The 19,518-nt window shown below is 39.7% G+C and overlaps 1 protein-coding gene across 1 annotated transcript; it reads right to left on the reverse strand.

Moving 5' to 3' along the window:
• Positions 1-5,905: 5,905 nt before the first annotated feature.
• On the reverse strand, positions 5,906-16,029 carry LOC139154152 (vomeronasal type-2 receptor 26-like). Its single transcript, XM_070728585.1, has 6 exons — positions 15,848-16,029; positions 11,929-12,226; positions 10,245-11,093; positions 8,112-8,339; positions 7,280-7,406; positions 5,906-6,807 (listed from the first exon to the last, which is right to left on the reverse strand). Exons 1-6 carry the CDS (start codon positions 16,027-16,029, stop codon positions 5,906-5,908), a joined length of 2,586 nt encoding a protein of 861 aa, XP_070584686.1.
• Positions 16,030-19,518: the final 3,489 nt, after the last annotated feature.

Raw genomic sequence — 19,518 nt, forward strand, 5'->3', positions numbered from 1 at the left:
TTTGCAGTCTAGTTTGGAGCAGTTGATATTTAGTTTAAATCTATTTTGTGCTTGTATGTTGTTGCGGTTGAAGGTGAAGGGATCAAACTGGGATTAAACAATTTACAACAATGTTGCCTCCAATCTGATCTTAATGTAGTTCATAAAATCAGGCAAAAATGTCCTTCCTGTTAAGGAGAATTTTACCTTCAACCACAGCAATACATGAGCACATAATAGATTCAAACTAAATGTAAACCGCTCCAAACTCGAGTGCAGAAAATACAACTTCAGCAATAGATCAATGCCTAGAATGCACTACCTGACTCTGGTTTCTTCTTTCCTGATAAGTTTTATGTTTAAGACCTTCCACCATTTTTGTAGCCCGTCTTTGGACCCATTCAATTTTGTCAATATCTTTTTGTAGGTGAGGTCTCCAGAACTGAACACAGTATTCCAAATGTGATCTCACCAGCACTCTATATAGCAGGATCACAATCTCCCTCTCCCTGCTTGTTATACCTCTAGATATGCAGCAAAGCATTCTACTTGATTTTCCTACCATCTGACCACACGGTTCACCCATTTTGAGACTGTCAGAAATCACTACCCCTAATTATTATTATTATTTATTAGATTTGTATGCCACCTCTCTCCGAAGACTCGGAGCGGCTTCTCTTCTGAAGTTTTTGCTAACACAGAACTGCCAATACAATACTCATATTGAGGATTCCTTTTCCCCAAGTGCATTATTTTACATTTTGAAACATTAAACTGCAGTTTCCATTGCTTTGACCATTTATCTAGTAAATCTAAATCATTTACCATATTACAGAGGCCTCCAGGAATATCAACCCTATTGCACACTTTAGAGTCATTGGCAAATAGGCAAACCTTCCCTACCAAATCTTCCCCTATGTCACTCAGAAACATGTTAAAAAGAATAGGACCCAGAACAGACCATTGTGGCACACCGCTTGTAGCCTGTCTCTGCTCAGAATACTCGCCATTAACAACAGTTCTCTGATGTCTACGCTTCAGCCAGCTGCAAATCCACTGAACTTTCCAGGGATTAAGTTAAATCTTCATTAACATATCTATCAGCTCTTATTGTGGAACCATATCAAACCGTATCAAATTGTTAACAATTTAGCCTTACTTTAGAAGAAAGTACAGTTTATTACAAATGAAATTAAGAACTGAAATCAAGTGTCTGAAAATATCACCTAATACAATCAAATAAAGACAGAAGGTTTTACAGAAATACATTCCTTGGGATTTCCTGTCCTTTGGAATAATTACTCGTAAAATAACCATGAAACAATAAATTAATTATAGAGACAAGGATGTGATAGTATATCTATTTCAACATTATTTATCGATTGATTGTCTGGCAGCTACATTAGCAAGAAGACTACAATATTATTGCAGAGTAACAGTTTGACACTGCAGTGAACTCTACTTACCTTTCCTATAGGTTTGGAAGTGTGCATTTTGCATTACTATTGCACATTCCTTTTCACCCTCTGTGCATGTGAAAAAAATTTGCACTGTGCAAAGGATTAAAAAATAAATAAAAAGGTGATGTCCACTGCCACCGCTACTGTTATTCTTGAACCAGGCCGATCTGATAGCACTTCACCTCTGGTTTGACTGCCTGTTTACTAGTCCGGATTGGTTCACGTTTGCAAGTTTCCCAAGATACACCATGAGAATTGAAACAAGCTCTGAACCAGAAAGAAAGATGAGTGGCTTTTCTGTAGCAACAGCCAAGGTCTTCTCCCTTCGCTGAAGTTGTCTCAAAAATGGGCCTCATACCCTGGAAGGGACAGTGCTGTCAGGATTCTAATCCCCTGCACTTTAAGAACTAGATTTTTACCCTTCCAAAATGGTACCTATTTATCTACTCACATAGAATATGTTTTCAGATTGCTACGTGGGCAGAAGTTGAAGTGAGTGAATGGAGCTAAGCCCAACAAGCAGTGCTTGGACTTGAATAACCATCTCCAATATTATAAGGCCACTGAGCTACTGTGCTTCTACTCCAACATTTAAAAAGTAACAAACGAATAGTTTTCTTTCAATAAAATTTCATCATCAAAGTATGCATTTATTTGCTTATTGTTTGCTTATTTTAAAAAAAAGCTAAGACAGAAATTGTAACTCAGCATTTAAAGTTCTGCCCTTTATTACATGAATCACACATACAAAGAGCACAGGAAGAGAGAAGGCCTCTATTGCAAAGATATACTAGTTATCAATATTGATTTTTTGGGATTTCCCTGAAGGAAGATACTATGAAGGAAGTAACTATGAAAATGCTTCCAATAAAATGTACACATAATAATTAATCTGTTCTCTTGGACATATGTTCTTTTGTGTTTAGATGTGGTTTCAAGAGAATAATGTAAAGTTGCCCCCACCTTCCTTGCCTTTCGAAAGCTCCTTAAAACCCACCTCTGTCATCAGGCATGGGGGAATTGAGATATTCCCTTCCCCCTATGCTTATAAAATTTATGCTTGGTATGTCTGTATGTATGATTGGTTTCTCAAATTAGGGTTTCTTAATTTAACTTAAACTTAAATATTAGATTTGTTTATATTGTCTTATTATTGTTGTTAGCCACTCTGAGTCTACGGAGAGGGGCAGCATACAAATCAAATAAGTAAGTAAGTAAGTAAGTAAGTAAGTAAGTAAGTAAGTAAGTAAGTAAGTAAGTAAGTAAGTAAGTAAATAAATAAATAAATAAATAAATAAATGGCATAATATCTGGTCAGGTCATTTTCAGCTGGATTTTAAAGCTTCAATCCTCCCCCACAGGGAGGCGGAACAGATTAGGAGGTTCAGCCCCAGATACCTGATGGATCCAGAGGGCTTTCAGAGGGCTTTTGGGGTTTTGCTGGATTTGCTTGTACACAATTCAGCAGATTCTCTTGCTGCAGCCTGGAAGACGGCGGCGGCGGAGGCTGTAGATCAAATTGCGCCTTTGCGACCTCTCTGTGGCAGTAGACCCTTGAGATCTCCTTGGTTCACTGAGCAACTCTGGGGATGAAACACCAGAAGAGATGTCTAGAGAAGCATTGGAGGAGAAGTAAATCTGAATCTGACTGATCACTTAATCAGGGGGGAGTTGACAAATGCTTGCAGGGTAGTGCTGAAGACTTTAACAAGTTTTTCATGGATAAAATCACTCAGATCCAGAGAGATCTTGACTCCAACTGGAATGCAGTGTCGGCTAACAATGAGTCAGTTGAGGTGTCAGGGGCCCATCTTAGTCTATCTATATGGGAGGAGTTGGACCTGGTAACCTGATGAAGTGGAGAAGACTATGGGAGCTATGAGTTCCACCACCTGTTTATTGGACCCGTGTCCTTCCTGGCTGGTTTCAGGCAGCAGGCAGGGGACACAGAGCTGGGTCCAGGAGATTACCAAGGCTTCTTTGAGAGAGGGGTCCTTTCTGGATCCCTACCAGGAAGCACACATGTCCCCCCCCTCCTCAAGAAGCCTTCCATGGACTCAGATGTATTTAAAAACTATCATCCTGTCTCCAAATTTCTATTTATGTGGAAGGTTGTTGAGAAGGTGGTGTCGCTCTGCTCCAACAGTCCTTGGATGTAGCCAGTTTTCTAGACCCTCAAGAGTCAGGATTCAGGCCCGGCTACAGCATGGAAACTGATTTGGTCGCACTGATGGATGATCTCTGGCAGGCCCATGATAGGGGTTTATCCTCTGTCCTGATACTCCTTGAACTCTCAATCACTCCCAATACTATTAATTTCTTGCTTGTTAAAATTTGGTTTTTCCTGTAAAATCTGGGAACTTGGAAACCCTGAAGAGGTTTCTACCTCACTGTCACACCACTTCTCTCCCTGTGAAAATGCATTGAAATGTGGCATAAAATTTTACTGGTTAACATACATACAAGTCCAAGAGAAATTCCAAAAAGATAACAAGACATTCAAATTCCAGAAGGATGAGAGCAAGGGAGGATGGAGGCCCTGTTTTTTCCCAGAATATTCCTAGAGAGGCCCCATGGAGGCTTCACCCTCCATTTTCTGGCCCTGATTCCCCCCAGGAGATTCTTAGAGCGGCCCAATGGAGGCTTCTCCCCACCTTTCCCAGCCCTGTTCCCTCCCAGTAGATTCTTAGAGAGGCCCCACGGAGGCTTCTCCACACCTTTTCTGGCTCTGTTTCTCCCAGGAGGTTCCTAGAGAGACCCCATGGAGGCTTCTCCCTGCCTTTTCCAGTTACAGTTTCGGAGGCTCAGATTTGTAAGTGGAAAATGGTACTTGAGAAGAGGCAAAAAAAATTGAACACCCAGTTCTTATCTAGAAAAGTTCATAAGTAGAGGTGTTCTTTGGTAAAGGTACCACTGCATATATGTAAAAACAATATAGGTAAAGAATAAGGTGATATAATTTAATACTAATGTATTGTTTGATGGAAAAAAACCAAAATATGATTGTATCCGAAGAAAGCTTACTTTTGAAAGGGGCTAAATAGAAAGCCCCAACTGTTTGTTTATTGTTGTCTGTGTTGAGTGTTATATTGTCACATGCATTCAATAAAAGTAAAAAAGAGCATTTTCATCTATAAACAATGTCTCTTTTATTGAGTTGATAACCCAGAGGTTATGCAAGAAATACAAAATATAACTTGATTTTTCTTCCCTCTTCAAAAATGTCTTGCAGAAAATCAATCCTCACAATGATAGTTGTGATGTTAACAATTTAGCCTTGAAGAAAGTACAATTTATTACAAATGAAATTTAGAATTGAAAACAAGTGTCTTAAAAGGTCACCTACTAAAATCAAATAAAGGACAGGAGGCTATACAGAAATGCAGTCCTTAGGATTTCCTTTCCTTTGCAGTAATTACTAGTAAAATAATCTTGAAATAGTAACTAAATTATAGAGACATAGATATGATAGTATATCTATTTAAACATGATTGATTGATTGATTGATTGATTGATTGTCTGGAAGTTACATTAGCCAGGAGACTACAATGATAATGTAGAGTAACAGTTTGACTCAGCGGTGAACTCTGTTTACCTTCCCTATAGGTTTTTTAAGCATGCATTTTGCATCACCATTGCATATTCCTTTTCACCCTCTGCACATGTGAAGAAGACTTTGTACATACATAGAAGATTAAAAAAGAAAAAGGTGATGTCCAGGCAGGTGGGTGGAGCATTGCACTGCTGCCACTACTGTTTAACTTGAACCAGGCCGAACTGGTAGCATTTCATCCCAGGACAGTTTACTGGTACTGTTTGGTTCACACTTGTGTGTTTTCCAAGATGCACCACAGGAATTGAAACAAGCTCTGAACCAGAAAGAAAGGTGAGAGGCTTTTCTGCAGAATCATCCAAGGTCTTCTCCCTTCACTGAAGTTGCCTCACAAATGGGCATCATGCCCTGGAAAGGACAGTGCTGGCAGGATTTAAACCCTCCGCACTTTAAGAACTAGTTTGTCATCCTACCAAAATCGTACCTATTTATCTACTCACATAGAACATGATTTCAGATTGCTCTGTGGGCATAAGCTGAAATGAATTACTCTTATCTCCAATATTCTAAAGCCACTGAGCCAGTGTGCCTTTACTTCAACATTTAAAAAGTAACAAAAGAATAGTGGTTTTTTGATAATGTTTCATCATCAGAAAAAGTATCCATGTATAGTATTTGTTTATTTATTTGTTTATTTAAACAGTTAAGACAGAAATTGTAAGTTAGCATGTAAAGTTCTTCCCTTTATTACATGGTTCACATGTACAAAGAGCACAAAAAGAGGGAATGCTTCTATTGCAAAGTTGTAGTTAGCAATATTGAATTTTGGGGATTTTCCTGAAGGAAGATTCTGATAACTATAAACATGCTTTCAATAGAATTTACACATAATAATAGAATCCATACATAATAATTAATCTGTTCTCTTGGACAGATGTTCTTTTGTGTTTAGATGTGGCTTTAAGAGAATAATGTAGCACTTGGGGAGAAAGATACAACCTAACAGACCTGCAGTAGAGGCCAAGATGGAGAAGATCTCCACGGCCACCAAGTATTTCCCTCTGGTGCTAAGGTAAGCTGGTACAAAGGACACCCAAACACTGCAGAACACAAGCATACTGAAGGTGATCAGCTTGGCTTCATTAAAAGTATCAGGCAATTTTCTTGCAAAGAAAGCTACAGTGAAACTGATACTGGCCAGAAGCCCCAAATAGCTCAGCACAAAATAAAACATAAAATCTGAGCCTTCATTACATTGCACAATGATCTTATCCACCTGGGAGTGCATGTCAAACTCAGGGAAGGGAGGAAATGTGGCCCACCATACTATACAGATAACAACTTGAATGAAGGAGCAGACAACAATGATGGATCCTGACAGTCTACTTCCTAACCACTTCCTCATCCGGTTTCCTGGCTTAGAGGCCACAAAGGCCAGAACCACCGTGATGGTTTTGGCCAAGATGCAGGAAACAGAAATGGAGAAAACAGTGCCAAATATTGTTTGCCTGAGAAAGCAAGTCACCTCCCCAGGCCAGCCAATAAACAGCAGTGAGCACAGAAAACAAAGCAGGAGAGAGGAAAGAAGGATGCATGTGATGTTCCTGTTGTTGGCTTTGACAATGGGGGTCTCCCAGTGCAGAATGAAAGTCCCTGTCACTAAAATGAGGATTCCAGAAAAGAAAAGAGTCAAAAAAGTCAGTGTGACTCCCAAGGAATCGTTGTAGGATAAATAACTGAAACTTTTGGGAAGACACTGCTCTCTTCCTGCATTTGAATATTGATCTTCTGAGCATCTCTCACATTTGTCTGCATCTGAAACACAGGAAAAAAGTTTTATCATGTCCAAGCATTTAGTCTATTTTGCAAATCTTATTTTGAGAAATCATTTTCCCCCAGGCATGGGGGAATTGAGACATCTCCCCAGGCTTTTATAGTTTTATGAATGGTATGCGTGTGTTGCATGGTTTTTAAAAGATGGGTTGCGTAGATGCTTTTTAATATTAGATTTGTTTACATTGTCACACTGTTATTATTATTGTTGTGAGCCACCCCGAGTCTTCGGAGATGGGCGGCATACAAAGCTAATATAAATTATTATTATTATTATTATTATTATTATTATTATTATTATTATTATTATTTCTATTGAAGACATTCACATACCCCATTTCATTTACATAGCAATGGTAATCCATATCAACTAACTATTCCAGCATACCTCCAAGCCCCTTCCAGAGTAGAATAGAAAAATCCATTCCCCCATTGTATAATTGTTTTTACTTGCCAATTTGAACTGAAATTCTTCCTTCGGGGCACTTAGTGCAATTGTAGCAACAAATTTGTGCCCCTTCTTTAATGACTTTCATGTATCCCTGGTGGCAGCTCTCAACACATCTAGAATGAGGAGGGACCTAAAAAAATATATGAAAGTTTTGTGGAACTTAACAATAGTTTTTGGAAATACACAACCTTATTTGTAGTGTATTAGTTTACTAAATTCAGGGAGTGAGCAATCTTTTTTGAGCTCAGGAAATTTGAATATAGACATATTTGTCTGAAATGTTTGAAGTTTGATTCAAATCATTATGGGATGCATCATACAATTTCCTTAAACCATGTTCAGACTAATGTGTTTTACAAGGTTCTTTGAATGTGTTTTAAAAATAACAATTAGTTGTGAGATAACAACTATTATTCATGTTCAGCACGTTCATTGATTTTTCAATAATATGTTAATAATTACTGAAATGATTCAGGAAGAATGGCATAATAAATCTTATGAAATTTAAATGTTATGACAACTATAAACTCATTATTATTTTACTGATATTTTATTCCTTTTACAGTATACTTTTTTACATTGTTCTTTAGCAGCCAATTACTTTTACATATTCATGTCCAAACATTGTATTCTTTTGTCATATAAAGTTCATAACCAAATTAAACAAAAATCTTCTGATGAATATCTTCCAAAAGAAAAGCAAAAATATCTCCCAAACCATAAGAATCCAGGACATCATCCACTTCACTTATGGATTTTCTAGTCATCAAATAAAAATATATTTCCTCCAAAAAAGTACGTTCTGCCATATGAAAATAACCACAAAATATCTAACCTGCTCAAATTTATGATTCCACCAAATGGCATCTTTATTAATGATGAACTTTTTCCCATCAGGGGCTCTGCCATCCATTCTTCCAACCCAAGCTCTCTTGAAAGAATTATTGTGGAATGTGATCAAGTTCTGAATATCGTATCCAGGGTCAAAGTTTCCCTTGTCATCGAAAAAGATTTCATCTCCTGCACTGTTATTAAAACGAACTTGTCTAAGAAAGTGAATAAGCTGGATTGGTGGGAGGAATAAAAGTAAAATTCGATCAGAAGTCAAAAGATGAGTTAATACTGTATTCCCTCGGTGAAGTGGAGATCATTTATTGACCATTGAACTCCAATCAAATTGAGATTAGTAGCTATTCATATTTTTTTGCAAAGAATACAAATTCATGTTTGAAAATAATGATTCTCAAAATGAAACCTCCCCAAACTTTTGTTGATCATCACTGTCAGAAAATTAATAGTTGATATAGGACAATATCTAAAAACGTAAGATGTGAAAGACAGACTGGAAAATTTTGCATTTCATTTGGAAACCAAAGGCCCAGAGTATGAAGGAAGAATGGAGAGGCACACACTGCAAGATGCTTGAAGTCCAGTGTGAAGATTCCACAATCTGTGTTGATTTGTGGAGCCATGTCATTTGCTGGTTTTGGTCCACTGTGCTTCATTAAGTCCAGGTCAATGCAGCCCTCTATCATGAGATTTTAGAGCACTTTATGCTTCCTTCTGCAGACAAGCTTTCTGGGGATGCTGACTTCATTTTCCAGCAGGACATGCCACCTGCCCACACTACCAAAAGCATCAAAATCTGGTTCAATGACTGTAGGATTACTGTGTTTTATTGGCCAGCAAACTCGCCTGATCTGAACCCCATAGAGAATCTATGGGACATTGCCAAGATGAGAGATGAGAGTTCAAAAGTAGGCATCGAGAAGTGAAAGGCAAAAGGCGGCCTTGATGAAACTGCAGGGAAACTATGGGGCAAAGTAAAAGTCTGGGCAGGAGAGAAGCACAGGGGTGGGGAAGGCACCATCGAGGTGCATGGTTTATTTGCATTAAAAGGGGCATGATTTATTTGCATTCCAAGAGGACCAGCCCCTCAGCACTTCCTCCCACCCCACCAAGCAGCCTGACAGTCCTCGTACCTTGTTGCTACAAGCCTAAAGTAAGATGACCAGACAATCCGTTATTAAAAATCAGGACTTTTTAAAAATGTCACAGGACGTGGGACAAATTGTTCAAAAACAGGACTGTCTCACCAAAAGTGGGATTTCTGGTCATCTTATTTTAATATGTAGCCATAACAAATTACTTCTAGAAAGCCAAGGTCCTTTATCTGCCCTCTACAGTTGCATGGAAGGAGATGGGTGGAATCTTCCAGCATGGCACTTGAAGATTGGACAATGTGATGGATTTGTGAGTGTGGGGAGAAGGACTTAAACTTTCAACCGGGGACTTCAAATTCGGGTTTCACCCAGATATACCAAAGCCATCATGCAGAGTTAGAGACTTTGGCCTGCCACAGTAGAATAGTATCAGGGGAATTGGGAGGGGTGGTTGCATGAGAGGGAAAGTTACTAGCCACAACAAATTCCTTTCTTAGAGTCCAAGATCATCTTTTGTTCTGCATTAACTGAAATAAAGATGAAGTTAGTGAAATCCCAGAATTCGGACTGGTCCTTGTGATTAATTTGTGGGTGTGGGGATGTGAGATGAACCTTAATCTGGGTGGGATACTGGAAGGAAGTTAATATCGGAATGGCAATGGTGTGACCAACATAGCTCTGGTAAAATATCGAACCTTGGATGAGACAATTTGACAGATGCTACTTGGAGCGGTCCAATAATGACTCCAATAATAAATTGGGACTTTTAGGAATACTTTCCCTCAAACACTGATTTAATTTTGGATGCTATTTGGAAACCTGACAGTACCATTCAAAGTCCTGAACATTTTTAAACAAGTCATCATAGAAATAAATTGTTCTAGTTGATTTCTAAGATTCAGCACTGACCTGATAGCAAATAATTAGTCAATCAATTTGACTAATTGCAAAGTTGTCATTTTGCTGTTTCCACCTCATTCTCCTCAATCCTTAAACAGGTGTATATGAAAAGAGAAATCACCTACCTGCCAGGGCTGAAAATCCCAGAGAGTTTCTTTATTCTGATTTCTCAGAAAAGCTGAATTTCTTCTTGTGGAATATATTGCATGCAGGGCATATGCTGCAGAATAAATCCCATTGTAAATATTGTAGCTCTCTCCAGACATGCTCATTTCAAACAAAGAGCCAGGTAGTTTCCCCAAGTCTTCCTTCCCAGTGCAGTATCTTTTCCCTTTGTAATAGGGAGGTATGGTACAATGAAATGCAGATGCCCAGAACCAGTCAAGAATAGGAAAGGTATCAAAATAAGGGTTCATTTTTTCAAAAAACTCCTGAAATCTTGGGACCGTGTTTGTGTGCAATGAGAAAAATAAGGATCCATTCAAGATTTGTGCTGGGAATCTATTCTGCCTCAAGTAAACAGCAGTGACATCCCACTGAGAAGTTATGACCCACACTCTGTGATCCATTGGCCACCGCATTGATTCCATCACTCGTAGAATCATCTGTAAACTCACCATGGATTGCACATCTCCAGAAACAACGAACACATTTATTTCGCACAATAAAATAGAAAAAGCTATGACCTCTAGTCGTGTAAGAAAATCATCATTTAATTTGAGAGTTTTGAATAATGGGACCAGTTTCCTGAAAGCAATGCAAATATCATTCTTCAAGAGCTTTGGTTGGAGATTTCGAAGAAAAGCTTCTCCACCTTCATTATCTGATATTAAAAGACCAATCCAGTTCCATCCAAAATGTTTCAGTAAATTAACAACCCCCTCATATTGTATGTGTTCATTGGGAACCATGCTAAAGAAGGATGAGAATTGCCTTTTGTCACTCAGAACTGGGTCAAAGGAGCCATAACTGAGCTATTTGGAAGAAACATGCGTGGAAATTTAAATTGAGAATAAATTTGTGACTCTGAAGAACATCAATGTTTTCTATCTTGTATAGAATTTTGTATGCTACTATGACATTATACCTTTGAATTACAGAAACCCAAAGACTGCTATCAAGCTCTCTCTCTCTCTTTCTCTCTCCTCTCTGCCTGTCCCTCCCTCCCTCCGTCCGATCCATCCATCCATCCATCCATCCATCCATCCATCTATCTATCTGTCATCTATTGACATTTATTTCCTGCCATCTCGTATCCAGTGACTTGGGGGTTTTGAACATCAGAATTATGTAATAAATGGAGAGAAATAGCTCTTTTTTAGATGAAAAAGTAAGGTCAGATATCTTATTAAAGAAGTCCAAATATAATACTTTATATACTGAATGACTACTCCAGAAAAGAACACAGATGAAAAAAATTAATATTTAATATTTTAATTTAATTCCAACATCCATTCTATGTTTATAGGGTGTTTTTCTAAACCTTTTAAATAAAGCATGGGTGTTTTTTTTATTATTACTAATTCATTTATCATTTCTTCTTTATACTTTCTCAGTCTGTCTTTTCTTCTTTGCAACCTTGTGGCTTTAAATTATTTTAGCTTGACACATAATTTATTCCTTCATCAAATTTAGGAAAGATTCCTGAGCTTAGAATCCAAAATATCTGAGACCTTCTATCTAGCTATACTCTGCTTTATTTAGATTTGTGTGTCCCCCCCCCACTCCCTGAATTTGTTTTCATTTAAAAAAAAAAAATTAAAGCATTAAAGTAACTGTTCAAGATAGCACAATAAGTTCTTCTCCCACCTGTGGAAACTTGTAGATGTTCAAAATGTGAGCTATGTGGACAGAGCTATGAGAAGTGAGGCCACCAATGACATTCCAGAGTCTGCTTCTCATCCTTCTGACACAGTTGTAGTTTAAGGCATTCCCTTGCTTTAAAAAAAGAAATTTTAAAATGTTCCGAATGGCAAAATTTACTACAAAGCTATGCTCAAAAACCTCCAGTGTTAGGGTAGTATTGGGTAACAGTTTAATGTTCTTGTTGATCTCATGAATGGCAAAATACGTAGAAAGTACTTGTTGGTAATCTTTGGTGATCATTCTGAAATTGGAATGCATAAATGCACATCATTATGCCAGAAAAAGAAGCAAAGCAATTATAAGCAATGCAGAAAATGTCAGCAGTTTGCGATGGTATTTAATTTTAGATTTTTACTTAAAGAAACTCTGTCCTCTCCTCATGATGCTCACAATATCAAATCTGTCACTATTTTAACAATAGAGTAGAACTGTCTATATCAATCCTTTGTAAATGAGCAAGAATTCTTCTGCCTGAATGGACAGTCATTTAATCTTGTTCCTTTACCATCACAAGAATGTAAACCATTCTGTCACTTGCTAATTTATATTTATTTTATTTTTATTTATTTGTTTTGTCAATAATATTTAAATACATGATACTAGTAAAAGTCTAAAACTTGAAAAAAGCCTTAGGAATAATAATATGCAACAAGTAAAAATAAAGAAACAGCAAGGGCAGGGAATGGAAGGCATGCTAGTGCACTTATGCACACTCCTTACTGACCTCTTAGGAATTGGGAGAGTTCAATAGTGTATAGTCTAAGGGTAACGTTTTGGGGGTTAGGAGATGATACTACACAGTCTGGTAGTGACTTCCATGCATCAACTACTCTGTCACTGAAGTCATATTTCCTGCAGTCGAGTTTATATTTATATTCTTAATACATATGAAAAGCAGTTAGTATATCATTGAAAAACCAAGATAAATCAGTTTTACTCTTTGTTAGAACACCTATAGCAAAATGATGCATTTGCTGTTAATCTTGTAGTTAACATCAACTTCATAATAATGTGGCAAGTCTTCAAATCATTTGGGATGAGACACCTAAATATCTAGGCAAAGGTGTTGAAGGGTCTTTTTTGAAGTCCTTTTCTAGATCCCATGATTTTTAAAGTTTTAAATAGATGATAAATAGATAGATAGTGGATACTATCTTCTAACATATAACCATCTGCAATCAACACTGTAGGCATTTATATTAAAACACTGCAGTTAATTACTCAATCAACTGTGTAAAATAAACCTTCATAAACATAAACATGACATAAATATTCAGGTAGAACTACAAGCCTAAACTAATGTATTCTCAACATACAACTCAATTTTCACAGTGCATTTTCAAACACTTTCCATTTAGTTCCTTCATTTATCAGCAGATGAACAATTTAATTAGGAAGCTCTAAGCTGAACATTCTCAGAAAGGAATTTCTTGATTTAGCATTCTGTTTCGAAACAGTTATTGGAAACAATTTTATTTGCCCTTATTTAAAGGACTGAATTCTGCTTCCCACCCCCGATAAATGTTATGAAAGTCCCCAGTATTTGCTATGTGGAAAAACACAGGTAGACCAATGGTCCTGTTTTAACAGACCTCTGTACTGGGATGAGTGGAGTTGCAGCATTTGAGTGCATTTTAGATATTCAATCTTCTGAATTTTTTTCAAATAAAAACTCATTTTCAGATTATGAGCAAATTCCACTTGTATATTATGAGTATTATAAGCACTACCTCTCTGAAAGTCTTAAAATGGATGAAACCACTCAATGCTATTGTATCTAAAACAGAACTATCTGCTCCTTTCCTTTATTCTGTCTGTTTTCTTTAATCATGTCATGGGTTAACACGAAGAAGAAAGATGTACTTACAATCCCACTTTGGATGTGTCTGGCTGTTTTATGAAATTTAATAAACTTAAATCACTAAATATGATTGAAATAAATACCCCAAATATCACATCAGATTTATTGTCTCGCAGTTGCTCTGGGTCTTTAGTGGGCTGGTAGCACATCGATTTGAAACGCTCAGTGACATTCTCAGAAAGGAAGAAAAAAAGCAAAAGTATTTGAACTGCCAACACTTTTGACCTATTACCCCATCTTGGCAAATACATAACAAACATCAAAATAGCTGCAATCACTGCAGATAACATTTATTAATGAGACCTAAGAGGAAATCTCTGTGCAAAAGCATGAAGATGGTTAAAAGAAAAAGGAGGAATTATTAAAACTTCCATGGACTGCTCCTGGCTTGTTACAACTAATCTTAGTGCTAAATGGGAAATATGAGGTGCTTTACAAAGTGTACCTGGCTATGTTCTGCCTAGTAATCTTTCTGTAACTTTCATATCTCCAAAGATTAAGAAATGCAGCTTAGTGATTTTCTTAATTATAGGACATAATAATAACTCAAGTCCACTAGTCCCTGAAGTTCTACAGAAATTATGTTTTGGCCAACATACAGGTTAAAGAGAGTTTTGAAAGATTTCTTTCTTTCTTTCTTTCTTTCTTTCTTTCTTTTTCTTTCCTTCCTTCCTTCCTTCCTTCCTTCCTTCCTTCTTTCCTTCCTTCCTTCCTTCCTTTCTTTCTTTCTTTCTTCCTCCTCCTTCTCCTCCCAGAAAATATCTCCAAAGTAGATTGCCAATATTGATTTAGTCTAACCCACATTTCAATGCCAACTACCTATCCATTTTTTGTATGCAGGTAGTTTGCCTTTCTATCTGGAACATTTTAAATTTTATTCTTCTCTTCTGATTCATTTCCTTTCATTCCTCGTTTTCTTATCTTTTTATTTTAAAGAAATTTCCCTTTTCTTTTACATCATTTAGAATTCATAGGATTTTGCATTTTTTTTATAGAAGAGATAATAGAAATCGGTTACATACAAATAACCTGCACGTCAAATAGGTACAAAACTGAGATTCAAAGATAGATTCTCAGATGAATTTAGCATTCCAATTTAAATTACAAAGTTCCCATCCTGGCCTATTGCTCAGAGTTCCAGACTGCTGCAGTTGTGAGCAATGTAGAAGATAGATGTATTTTTCAAAATGGATTGACACAGATTTGATGTACAAATGTTGTGATGGTGACGTGAAACTGTTGGATGAGACCCTCCATTACCATGGGACAACATATGGTACACCTCTGTCCACGTCACAAGAGGTCCACAATTCCACTCTGTTCTGCATCAACCAAGCCATATTTAAATATTTAGTCTAGTCTCTGCCCATGTGAGTTAAGCTATGCTAAGACCACTCTTTCTCAATGCCTGAAACTTTTGAGTCTGGATGAAGACCAGCAAATTAAAACTGAACACCTGCAGAGCCAGAGTAACTTTGGGTCTGGGCTTCTTTGTACTCAGAGATTTACCATCTTTGATCATGATTGGAACTGCATTGTCCTGCCTAGACAGACCAAGTGTGTAATTTGGGGATTCTCCTGGATTTGCAGTTTCTGCTTAGAAAGCAAGTGGCAGTCAAGACCAAGGAGCCTTTGAATGACTGTGTGTTGTGCTCCATTTATGCCTATTCAAGAACCAATGGGCCCTTGTCAGTTGCCTATGTCTTGGTTAGCTCTGGCTTGGGCTAGTATAATGCATTCTACATGGGACTATCCTTGAAGAGCATCTGGAAGCTTCAGTTGGCTTCAAATACAACAACCCATATGGTTTGTCCAAATTTATACACTACCAATTTGTTTCTGATTGTAATTCAAGGTGCTGGTTATCACCTTTAAACCTCCACATTTTAGAGTCAAATTATTTAATGAACCTGCTCTCCCCGGCCTATCAGATCAGGAAGGCAGGGCAGGAAGTATCTACAGATTAGTTGGAAGGGACCTTATAGGTCATCTAGTCCAAACCCCTGCTCAAGTAGGACATCTTTCACTATTTCTGACAAATGGCAATCCAAACTCTTCTTGAAAGTCTTAAGTGATAAAGCTCCCATAACTTCCGAAGGCAACTTTTGTTCTATTGGTTGATAGTTCTCACTGTCAGAAAGTTCTTCATTTCCAGGTTGAATCTCTCCTTGATCAATTTCCATACATTATTTCTTGTCTGGCCTTCAGGTACCTTGGCAAATAGTTTGACCACCTCCCATCTATAGCAGCCCTTCAAATATTGGAACACTGCTATCATGTCTCCCCTAGTCCTTCTCTTCACTAGAGTAGCCAAGCCCAGTTCCTGCAAATGTTCATCGTGTTTTAGTCTCCAATCCCCTAATCATCCTGGTTACTCTCCACTGCACTTTTTCTAGAGTCTCAACAACTTTTTTTATAGTGCAGTGACCAAAACTGGATGCAGTACTCTAGGTATGTCTTACTAAGCATTTCCTTATGAATGCCTCTACATACAAACTTTTTGAGATACGAACCTGGTGTTTAAGATTTGTTTGCCTCTTCTGAAGAACCATTTTCACCTTACGAACCTGAGCCTGGGTGCGTGCAATCTCTTACTGCGTGTGCGCTCTCTTACTGCCGCAGGGATTCCTCTGCCTTGTGACTGCCACCACCAGGATTTCCCATTAGCTTGCCACCCCCGCCGGGATTCCCCGCCTCCTTTTGCTTGCACAGGTGGGGAATCCCGGCTGTGGCAAGGATCGGCGCTTCGCTTCAGACAAGGCTCCCTGGTTCTCACTCGGGTACCTGGCACTCGCTTCCTCTGGAGGAGTCCCTTCAAATTGCCCAAAGCAGCTGGCTTTAATTCCTCCCACTTTCCATCTCCATGGACCCTTCCCGATGCTTCCCTCCCAACCGCTGAGGAAGAAGAGAGCGGAAAAGTTGAATGCCTGAATGCCGTTAGGGAACCGGGGGAGGCTCCTTTCCTTCACCTTCACTCAAGGGGATCGAGCTGCTGAGCTCCGGTCCTCAATGAAGCACAGGCGATGGAGACACGGTTTAGGGGGAGGTCAGTCTATCAACTAAAGAGGAGCAAAACTGGAGTGCTGCAGGCTCTGAGGATGGCAGGGGCGCATGTTTCTTCCATCTGGTTTGGGGCCACATGATTATTTAGTTCCTGCAGTGCTGAAAACTTTGTGAGGAAGTTTAGCTACTGGCTCTCCCAGCCTCCTCATTTTCTCTCCCCATTTCTTTACGGCTCCCTCTCTCGCAAAGAACAGCGAGGGGCAGCCGGCTCTCCTACCCTCCTCTCGGCTCTACTCTGTATATTTCCCCCGCAATAGATCCAAGGGCTGGCGTGGAAAAAACAGCCACCCTTCCATGGGACCATCGTCTCGCAATGAAAAGAGCCTTCCCCGCAGTTGATGCCGGGAAGAAACAATGACCCCCACCTGCTTCTTAACTGACTGAATGAGGACAAGGTGGGGCAAAAGGGATGGCATGAAGGCTGTTTTTATTGTAAGATGTGGTGTCAGTGGTCAAAAAAGGGATCCAACCAATCCAGCTGGTGAAACTGAGCAGATTGCAGAGTTTATATTTTAGTCAAGTGCACCTCAATTACCTGCAGGACCTGCGTCTTTCTAAATGACTCAAAAATTAAACATATTCTCCACTAAGACATTTTGGCAGGTTGTTTGTCAACTAAATTAAAAGCCGATCAGTGGCGGATGATCTCTTCCTAAAATGGGCACTTTAATTTCTCCTCAGTTTCTCCTTCCCCATTGCCGATGGGGCCAGTGTTGCTCTCAACCCATTGAGAAGGAGGGGGGAATCATTGAAGCAATCACCCACCCCATACCCCGTTACCTATTTAGGCCTATTTTCCTCCTTTGCAAACCTGGAAAAGCTCCAGCGCATTTAAGGGGGAATTCCTCGAAGCTCACACATTCACACATTCTGGCGGTTGCCTTTAGGGAGGCAAGCGGTGAGGCTTTGAGAGCAGCATTGACCCCCATTGGAGAATTTTTGAGTATCTTAGAAAGACGGGGGTCCTGCAGGTAATTGAGGTGAACCTGACTAAAATATAAACTCTGCAATCTGCTGTTTCACCAGCTGGATTGGTTGGATCCCTTTTTTGACCACCGACACTACAGGACCGTCCTCTCACAATGAAAACAGCCTTCCCTTCTGCCCCACTTTTTCCTCATTCAGTCAGTTAGGACGCAGGTGGGGGTCGCCATTTCTTCCCAGCCAGCTCTTGCATCAACTGCAGGGAAGGCTGTTTTCATTGCGAGAGGACGGTCCCATGGAAGAGTTGTTGTTTTTTCCATGCCAGCCCTTGGATCTACTGCATGGAAAATGTACAGAGTAGAGCCGAGAGGAGGGTAGGAGAGCCGGCCACCCCTCGCTGTTCCTTGCGAGAGAGGGAGCCGTAAAGAAATGGGGGGGGGGAGAGAAAATGAGGAGGCTGGGAGAGCCAGTAGCTAAACTTCCTCACAAAGTTTTCAGCACTGTGGAAACTAAACAATCACGCAGACCCAAACCAGATGGAAGAAAAGTGTGCCCCCCACCATCCTCAGAGCCCGCAGCGCTCGTTTTGCTCCTCTTTAGTTGATAGACTGACCTCCCCCTAAACCACGTTTCCATCGCCTGTGCTTCGCTAAGGACCGGAGCTCAGCGACCCGATCCCCGTGAGTGAAGGGGAAGGAAAGGAGCCTTCCCCAGTTCCCTAACGGCATTCAGGGACCCCCCACACACACCACCCAAAAAAGAGCCAGCCACACTGCCCAACTGGAGAGTGTTCTGGATTCCACTCTTTGCGGAGTGGACTCCTCATGCGGGCCCTTCTGCCGCACCTCACAACTTTTCTGCTCTCTTCTTCCTCAGCAGTTGGGAGGGGTCGGAATGGGTCCGCGGAGATGGAAGGTGGGAGGAATTAAAGCCAGCTGCTTTGGGCACCTTGAAGGGACTCCTCCAGAAGAAGTGAGTGACAGGCACAGAGTGAGGAGTGAGAGCCAGGGAGCCTTGTCTGTGGCCAAAGCACCGGATTCCCCTTTGCTGCCACCGCTGAAAACTTTCAAGGAGGGGAGAAGCCCCGCCAGCTGACAAGCCACCAGGCAGCTTCCTGCACATGTCAATCCACCCACAAGGCTCCCTCTGGGCAGCCTCCGCTGTCTCTCCCCCCACCTCCTCTACTGGCCCCTGAACAAGGATCCTAATGCTGGTGGTAATAAGGCAAAAGGGGTGAATTTTGGGATTGCATGCATTATTAGCTTTTACATTGATTCCTATGGGAAAAATTGCTTCTTCTTATGAACTTTTCTACTTATGAACCTGGTCATGGAACGAATTAAGTTCATAAGAAGAGGTACAACTGTACCTCACTTGACCTTGATTGTATCTCTGTTGATGCAATTTAGGATTGCATTGGCTCTGTTAGTATCAAATAAGTACACATGTTGGTACCTAAGAAAAGGGATTTTCCTGGGGTGGCTCCTCTGCTTTTGAACATCATTACCAGAGAGATAAATTCACCTCCAACTTGTCGCTTTCCTGCAAAGCCTCAAAGACATGGGGTTTCTCAGTTGGCTTTCATTTAGAGGCTGATCATGTGGTTTGTTTGAATATTTTGTCATTGCCAGGGGGTGGGGTTAACTGTAGATTTTAAAGTTGCACTACCCATGGTATGTGAGTTG

Source organism: Erythrolamprus reginae, chromosome Z, assembly GCF_031021105.1.
Source record: "Erythrolamprus reginae isolate rEryReg1 chromosome Z, rEryReg1.hap1, whole genome shotgun sequence".
Taxonomy (NCBI): Eukaryota; Metazoa; Chordata; class Lepidosauria; order Squamata; family Dipsadidae; genus Erythrolamprus; species Erythrolamprus reginae.

Excerpts from the sequence above, each read along its gene's own strand:
- LOC139154152 (XM_070728585.1), bottom strand. The coding sequence starts at position 16,029 with ATGGAAATTGATCAAGGAGAGATTCAACCTGGAAATGAAGAACTTTCT. Across the intron at positions 11,094-11,928 it reads ACATCTACAAGTTTCCACAG|CTCAGTTATGGCTCCTTTGA; the intron begins GTGGGAGAAGAA and ends TCTTCCAAATAG. Across the intron at positions 8,340-10,244 it reads GGGATTTTCAGCCCTGGCAG|CTTATTCACTTTCTTAGACA; the intron begins GTAGGTGATTTC and ends CCACCAATCCAG.